At 54.4% G+C, this 7,738-nt stretch overlaps 2 protein-coding genes across 5 annotated transcripts in view; one reads left to right on the top strand and one right to left on the bottom strand.

Moving 5' to 3' along the window:
- Window positions 1–892, bottom strand: part of NOSIP (nitric oxide synthase interacting protein) — a 15,153-nt gene extending 14,261 nt beyond the window's left edge. The window contains exon 1 of the mRNA XM_077747140.1: window positions 788–892. The gene's annotated coding sequence lies outside the window, so the exon portion shown is untranslated. The remainder of the gene's footprint in view (window positions 1–787) is intronic.
- A 690-nt stretch (window positions 893–1,582) lies between these two features.
- PRRG2 (proline rich and Gla domain 2) lies at window positions 1,583–7,609 on the top strand. Of its 4 annotated transcripts, none has more exons than XM_077747337.1 (8): window positions 1,583–1,753; window positions 2,245–2,317; window positions 2,438–2,535; window positions 2,725–2,900; window positions 3,050–3,089; window positions 5,573–5,711; window positions 6,531–6,677; window positions 6,996–7,609. In XM_077747337.1, exons 3-8 carry the CDS (start codon window positions 2,451–2,453, stop codon window positions 7,012–7,014), a joined length of 606 nt encoding a protein of 201 aa, XP_077603463.1. In that variant the 5' UTR covers window positions 1,583–1,753; window positions 2,245–2,317; window positions 2,438–2,450; the 3' UTR covers window positions 7,015–7,609. The 4 variants fall into 4 exon arrangements, with proteins under 4 accessions (XP_077603463.1, XP_077603465.1, XP_077603462.1 ...); XM_077747339.1 differs by having other exon boundaries at window positions 2,240–2,317; window positions 2,728–2,900; XM_077747336.1 differs by having other exon boundaries at window positions 2,240–2,317.
- The last annotated feature ends 129 nt before the right edge of the window (window positions 7,610–7,738 follow it).

The raw sequence follows: 7,738 nt of genomic DNA, 5'->3' as shown, positions 1-7,738 counted from the left end.
AGGAGAGGGGGGTGGGTGGGCGGCGGGGGGGGGGGGGGGGGGGGGGAGCAGAGAAGAAGGAGACACAGAATCCGAAGCAGGCTCCAGGCTCCCAGCTGGAGAGCCCGATAGGAGGCTCGAATCCTCAAACCCCAAGATCCTGACCTGAGCCAAAGTCGGATGCTCAACCAACTGAGCCACCCAAGCACCCGATAGGCGATAGGGATTTTTATGTTATTCTCTTCTGAGTCTGAACATTTTCATAATAAAACATTAAAGTAAAACCCTCCGAGGCCCAAGTTCACAGGAACACAACAGCACCATCGGGTTGAGAACCCAGGTCGCCCTGACCCCAGAGCTCTCCAGGGTTAAAGGTTAAAGCGGACACCCAACTCCGAGAAGGAAGGAGCTATCAAAAAGGTGCGAGAAGGCGGCGGCGGGCGACTGCACAATCTCCCTCGCCCTCCCCGTCACAGCTAGGAAACTGAGGCCAGGAAAGGGGGTCCTTCTTCCTCAAGTCCCACTCCTTAGACCCTCTCAGGAGTCTCAGTCTCCTTCCCTGGGAGCCCCGGCCGCAGCCCTCTCCGGTGGAATACCAACACTTGAAAAGTGCCGGACGGAGGCTTGGCTACCTCCCGGGGCTGCCGGGAGATGTAGTTCAGCTTCAGACTTGGGGCGCCTGGAGTGGTCTATTAATGATTGACAGGGAGTCGGGAATTCGAAATCCTGTCCCTGTCTCCCTCAGGACCCCAGAAGTCCCGGGAAAGCGATCGCAGCAACACTATCCCCCCCACCGCTTGGAACTCACCTCACAAACGACTCCTCGACCCTTCGTTGCTTCTTCAACTGTGCCCCTACACCGGAAAGGAGGGCTGTTTTCCCCTCTGCGCTTCGCCCACTTCCGCCCGGAAAAAACCGGAAGTAGAGCTGCCCCTAGTTGCCGAGATACTGTTCTGACTTGGTAAGTCCTTCCGTCTCCTCTCCGTCCCTCCGGAAACGTGAGCAGTTACTCGGAGGTTCCGCTTGGTGCAACTGGCATGAATATGGGGCACGCTTAGTATACACTAGGCGTTTCCCAGGGCGGGCGATTTGCTGGTTATGTCCAGGCTTTGCGTCTCTCCAAGTCTGAATTGAAAGATTAACCACCTAATCTGGAGATCGGGACGCTCACTTCCCCAAGTATATCAGGCACTTTTCTTGCTGCCTGTTGAGAGACCATTGAGAAGGGACAGTCCTCTGTCTCCAGTTTATAAGGAGAGCAAGTGAGAAATCGGAAGTCAAAGCCCTTCAAATCACCTCAGGAAACGAGAATTTACTACAGCATCGTCCACCTACCACCAGGGGCCAAGGCATACATTTCCCACCAGTTTCTAGATATCTAGGCATCTGGAGACCTAGACATTTATTTCCCTAGCTCACCCAGGCAAGCTTCCATCCCAGGGGACAAACAAGAGGAGAGGTGCATATCCAATCCCCTAAGTGCCTCCAGTGTCAGTGTCGGGAACCCTGGCTTCCCTACAGGGCACTGGACCTTAGGCCCTTCATTCTAAGGTCCCTTTAAATACTTTGTCCCTTACCTGAGTCCCGCCCAGGGCAGGTAATCACAAACCCCGCCCCTCTGCCAGAAACCTGGATCGGTCTGATTACAGGGAGAGGGGCACCCCTCTTTTTCTCTCCCCTTCCCTCTCTCCTGTCCCCCATTCACTGCTGGCCTTTGCTGGCCAAGGAAGCCCCCATTAAAGAAGAGGGGACAGTGCTCAACAGGTCTGGGAAGGTAAGTGAATGTCCCCTGGAGAAAGAGCCTGGCTTGGGGACCCTGGTCTCCTGGTTCTCTGTCCCTCTGAGACTCAGAAGTTCTGGTCCCCCAGCCCCAGGAGTCCAGAACCCCCATGCCCTTCGCCCCCCTGGACCCAAGAATATAGACTCTTTGCCTCTCCTGTTCTGGTCTCTCTCGTAATCTTTGATCTCTGTGGGTGGATGTGGTAATGAGCATAGGGAGAGGCAAGTATAGGTGGAAATTACCTGGAAGAAAGGAATCCTGATCACCAAGAGACATGTTTACGAGCACCTACTATGTGCCAAAATTCATGCTGGGGGCTGCAGACCCGGTAGAGGAAAAGATAAGCTCCCTGCTCCAGTCTCTGAAGGCACACACTGCTTTCACTGAAATCTTGCTGCTGAATCTTGCAAATCGTATGACCTTGGGCAATTCTTTTATCTCTCCGTGCCTCGGTTTCCTCATCTGTAAAACGGGGATAAGAATAGCACTTCTGTGGACACGAAATGGAGTTGATATAGGTAAACTCCCTTGAACCACCTGGCCCACGATCCAGCCTATGTAAGTGTCTGCTGTTATTAGTACAATTCATTACAATTGGGGTGAGAGTCCAGTTGGGGTGACCTGGCCTCATTCCCCAGCGGCTGAGGCACCTGATGTCTCCACTACACCCCATTTCAGGTGTTCATAAAATATGAGGGGCTACCCCTCTCTCCTCCTTCTGTACCTGGGATTGACCACCTGCTTGGACGCCTCACCCAGTGGGGAGCAAGACCCAGGTGAGTGTCTGGGGGAAGACCCAGTGTCCAGGCACAGACTTCACCTTCCCCTGATTCAGGAACCCTTGCCTCTAGCCGCCTCCTCCCTGAGCACTCTGTAGCTCTCCCATCCCCTGAGGTTGAAGTTTTTCCGGGTCCGCAGTCCCAGGAGCCCTCCATTTTTCTATGTTTCACGTTCTTGGGGCCCAGAAGTCTTCCTAGACTCCCCAGAAGCCCAGAGCTTTCTAAGGAGCCATAGCCGGATTCGTCGAGCCAATCACTGGGACCTGGAGCTGCTCACGCCAGGGAACCTGGAACGGGAGTGTCTCGAGGAGCGGTGTTCCTGGGAGGAGGCGCGGGAGTATTTTGAGGACAATACTCTGACGGTGAGAGCCCCTCTCCCCAGGCCCTGGGAAGTCGTGGCCCCCAAGTCCCTGTACCCTGGGTCTCAGAAGTCGGGGCATGGGCTGGTTTGGGGATATGGACTCTCCCCGTTGACATGCTGTCTTTTCGCCTGCTCTACTACCCCTTCAAGGAGCGCTTTTGGGAGAGCTACATCTACAATGGCAAAGGAGGTGAGTGGGGGCGGGGGGAACCTCGTATTCTGTGCAGCTAAGACAGCCCCTTGCCGTGGAGATCTGAACCCACATTCCTTACCCCAAATGTGCCTCCAGCAAATTCCGTGCTCCCGGAGTTAAGAGTCCCCTCCTTTGAGACTAGAGTCCCTGCCTGAGCAACCAACCACACTTAACAGGAGGAGGCTTCAGGTCCTTAGGAAGGAGGAAGTGTGGGCGGAGAGAGGGGTTACAGCCCAGGGGCCTGTCTGGCCTCAGGATCAGAGGTGCTAACCTCTTCGGAGTCCAGAGCCCCAGGCCCTTTTGCTGGTTGGTTGCTAGGGGGACTGCTCCCTAGCAACAGGGCCGGCCACACCACGCAGGGCATCGGAAGCCTGTGCATCCTCACCTGCCCAGCCCGCCCAGCCCCAACCCTTCCTGTGAGTTCTAAGGCCCCACCATGGCTGCAGTCTTGTTGCTAAGGGGGGACTGCTCCTTAGCAACGAGGCCTGGCCAGGCCGGACCAAGGAAGCCTACAGCACTCACTACCTGGCCGGCTTCCCCTCCCCCACAGCCCCATCCCAGCCTTGGCCTGGTTACTAAGGAGACCTCCCTAGCAACCACACCTAGCCAGGCTCAGGACCCAAGGCCCACTGCCCAGGGAGGAACCCCATCCATCCCGTCCCAGATGCCTCACCCCTCCCTGTGGCCTGGTTGCTAGGGTGGATGCCCCTTAGCAACAAGCCCTAGGTCTGCTGGAACCCTCACATTGGAGCCTGGTTGCTAGGGGAGGTAACTGCCTCACTACAGGCCTCGCTAGGCCAGGTCGCTCCTTGAATCCACCTGAAACATGTCAGAATGGGGAGGACCTGCCTTCTCGCCCTTCTTTGCTAAGGGGATACAAGCCGCCAGGGGGTTTACTGAGCGAGGAAGGCCTCACAGAGCTTTGGAGTTCTCCCTGTGTGCCTGCTTCTCAGAAGCGGGGCCTTGGGTTGCTAAAGGCCTAGGATCCTACCAAAGGCTCCTCCTGCATTCTAGATACCCGATGATCTATTGCTGGGGGGAAGGCCCTAAATTCCCCCATCGATAAGTGAATTTTTCATCGCCCGGTAAATTCAGAAGCCTTCCTGTGGATTCTCCCCCTCCTTCAGAGTTGAGGTCTTGGGTCTCAGTGGCCTGGTTGGTAAAGGGACGGTGTTCCAGAGACGAAGTGTTGTCAGATAAAACACAGGACATCCCCCCTCTCCGCATCAGTTAAATTTGAATTTCAAATACACAAGACTAGGGGTGCCTGGGTTGCTCAGTCAGTTAAAGGGTTAAGGTGTCCACCTCTTGACATCAGCTCAGGTCATGATCTCAGTTCGTGGGATCAAGCCCCATGCTGGGCTCCTCACTGGACAGTGCTGAGCCTGCTTGCGATTCTGTCTCCCTCTCTCTCTGTCCCTCCCCTGTTCATGCTTTCTCTCGCGCGCAGAATAAATAAAGTACACATGAATAAATTTTTTAGCGTAAGTATGTTCTTTTTTAAAAAGCAATTTTTAAATTTTTAAAAATATTTTCATTTATTTTTGAGAGAGAGAGACAGAGCGTAAGCAGGGGAGGGGCAGAGAGAGAGGGAGACACAGGATCTGAAGCAGGCTCCAGGCTCTGAGCTGTCAGCACAGAGCCTGACACAGGGCTCAAACCCGTAAACCACAAGATCATGACCTGAGCCGAAGTCAGATGCTCAACCAACTGAGCTACCCTGGTGCTCCTTTTTAAAAATGATTTTTAAGTTTATTTATTTATTTTGAGAGAGAGAGAGAAAGCAAGTATTGTGGGAGGGGTGGCTCCATTTATTTTGAGAGAGGGAGAGAGAATCCCAAGCAGGCTCCACGCTGTCAGCTTGGAACCAGATTTGGGGCTTGAAGTCAAGAACTATGAGATCATGACCTGACCTGAAATCAAGAATTGGATGCTTAAGTGACTAAGCCACCCACGTGCCCCTAGTATCCTAAATACTCCATGGGACATAGTTATACTAAAAAAAAAAAAAAAAAAAAAAATATTCATTGTATATCTAAAATTAGTACTTAATGGGATATCATACATTATTATTTGCTAAATCTGGCAGTGCTCAGAGTGGGGGCAAGTGAGCTCCCTACTCAGATGGATTTTGCTTAGGAGGGACTCAAGCCACACTGTGTCCGGGAAGGAGCCTCTGTCACCATGGGGATACAGCTGCCATATTTTCTAGTCCTAGATGAAGTTATCTTACACCTTTTATGTGTTTGATCTCAATGAATTTCACAGCCCGTGGGGTAGGAGTTTATTCCCATTTTACAGGGCATCAAACAGAGGCTTATAGAAATGAGCACGTTCAGTTGCCTGGAGTCACACACCTAGGAAATGGCCCTGGTTCTGCTTTGCTTCTTGGCCTGTACGCTCCCTCCGGGGGAAGGCACTGGGTTGTTGAGATGGGTGACAGCCCCTGACACAGTGCCACCCCCCCTTTGCCACTGCAGGGCGTGGACGAGTGGATGTAGCAGGCCTGGCTGTGGGGCTGACATCTGGCATCCTTCTCATTGTCCTGGCCAGCTTGGGAGCCTTTTGGTATCTGCACTACCGACGAAGGGGTCAAGGCCAGCAGTCCTGTCTCCAAGAGTAAGGGGGACTCAGAGAGAAGGGGCTTGAGGGCTGGAGAGCAGGGTGAGCAGAGGAAGGAGGAGATGGGTCAAGGATTGCGGGAGGTGGGCACCGGAGGAAAGGTCTGAGAAGACTATCACATGGAAAGTCAGTCTGAGAGTGTGCGTGTCCACTTGCGCTGTCTGTCTGACTATATCCTCAGTATCTGGCATACAGTAGGAGCTCAATCTGTCTTCATGGTACCGGATTTATGTGTGACTATCACTCTATGTATATTGTATCTGGCGAGGCTGCAGAGATACTGTCTCTGGGTGTCTGCAGCATGTCAGTTTCCGTGGTGACAGGCTGTCACACATGTTTGTGTGTGCCTTATGAGTTGTCTAGGCCTGTCTTTCTCAGTGACAGGGTCTAAAAAGGTGCTTGAGTGTCAGTCTTGGAAGTATAGTGGGTCTGGGGTTTTTTAGGAAGAGTTTAGCGTAAAAGGGACACTGGGAGATTTGTGACCGGGTGTATCTCTGTGTTGTGTCTGTTTCGCTGTTGGTTGGCCTGCCTCTCTGAAGGACTGTCTTTTTTTCCACGACTCTCCCTGTACCTGGAACACATTTGTGCCTGTGAATGAGTATGTCTCAGCAGTTCCTGTCTGTCCACCTGTCCGTGTTTGTCCGCCTATCGTTCTGAGGTGCTTTTCTGTGTGGAGGGTCAGGTTCAAGGTGACCCTCCTTTCCCCCCGTCTTTTTCTCCCTTCCACCCTCAGAATCTCTGTGTCCCTAGCTCTTCCCTCCTAAATCTCTCTGTCCCGTAGGTCTCCCCTGTTAACCGTGTACTTTCTGTCCCCAGGGCTGAGCTCATTAACTCCCTGAGTCCCCTGGACAATCTAGGCCCGCCTACGCCCCTGCCTCCACCGCCACCCCCAGGTCTCCCCACCTACGAGCAGGCGCTGGCGGCCTCTGGGGTGCACGACGCACCTCCGCCCCCCTACACCAGGTACTGGGCTGGGCTTCTACCTGGGGGTGGGGCTCAGAGGGGAGGATGCTGCGAGAGGAGGGGCGTGGGCTCAGGGGCGGGACTTGGAATTTTGAGCTTATTATCCGGGGCGAGGCTTGGAGCGCGGGGGCGGGGTCCTATGCAATTGTCTGGGGGCGTGGCCCGGCGTAGTCGGTGTGGAGCTTTACAGGAGGGTGGGTCTTGTACCCAGAGGGTCCGCGATTGGCTGAGACGCCCGCGGGCGGGTCGGAGTGGTCTTGGTTGGGGGGGGGGAAACAGCCGGGTCTTTGACTCCCCATTGTGCCCCTCCTCATGCAGCCTCAGGAGGCCTCGCTGAAGAGCTGCTTCGGAGCTGGTGCTCCCCACATTTACAGCGGATTCCAGAGCCCCCAGGCCTCTTAAACGACATAGCTGAGCTTGAGGAGTGGTGGGAGTAGGGGTCGTCCGACCTGAGGCCTACCCTGGCACACGTGTTTCCGCCGAGTACGGATACACGCGTATCCCTGCCCAACGTGTTCCCTCGTCCCGGCCACTCGCGGGCCCCCACGCTCTTCTGACTGTGGGGGTACCCGCCAGCCCCGCCCTCGGGGTAGGCTTGCGTGGAAACTCGGACCCCGGCGCGTGGGCCGGGTGTACCGACTCGCGTGAGTGAGCAGGTGTGACAAGGCCATCGCCCTCCAGTACTATGGGCCACGCACACGCAGAGCCCTGCTTATGCACACACACATGTTTTCGTGCGTTCTCCTTGCACGCACACGGGCGCTCTGCAATCCAGGGAAAGGGTGGGGGACATATTTGCAAGCGTGCTCTTTGGGGTTAGGCTCGCATTGCACCGGGAGACTGGAGTTGTGCTGCTCTCGTAAATTAAAATCCTTTTGTAAAAGAGACAAAAAGTGAAACAACGGAAAAAAATTAAAATAAACTGAAATGCATTCCTGGGTGCGTCTGCGCGCGGCCGAGTTGGCTTTCTGTACAAACACTGCGCCCTACACCCCCAGGCCGTGCTAGCGCTCTGTCTCTTTCTCTCTCTCTCTCTCTCTCTCCTTTTTTTTTTTTTTTTT

The sequence above is a fragment of the Crocuta crocuta genome, unplaced genomic scaffold, assembly GCF_008692635.1.
Source record: "Crocuta crocuta isolate KB4526 unplaced genomic scaffold, BGI_CrCroc_1.0 scaffold334, whole genome shotgun sequence".
Classification (NCBI taxonomy): Eukaryota; Metazoa; Chordata; class Mammalia; order Carnivora; family Hyaenidae; genus Crocuta; species Crocuta crocuta.
The sequence above is the reverse complement of the archived record's forward strand: the minus strand, read 5'-3'. Positions and strand labels throughout refer to the sequence as shown.

Excerpts from the sequence above, each read along its gene's own strand:
- PRRG2 (XM_077747338.1), top strand. The coding sequence starts at position 2,451 with ATGAGGGGCTACCCCTCTCTCCTCCTTCTGTACCTGGGATTGACCACC. Across the intron at positions 2,901-3,049 it reads TTGAGGACAATACTCTGACG|GAGCGCTTTTGGGAGAGCTA; the intron begins GTGAGAGCCCCT and ends TACCCCTTCAAG. Across the intron at positions 3,090-5,572 it reads CATCTACAATGGCAAAGGAG|GGCGTGGACGAGTGGATGTA; the intron begins GTGAGTGGGGGC and ends TTGCCACTGCAG.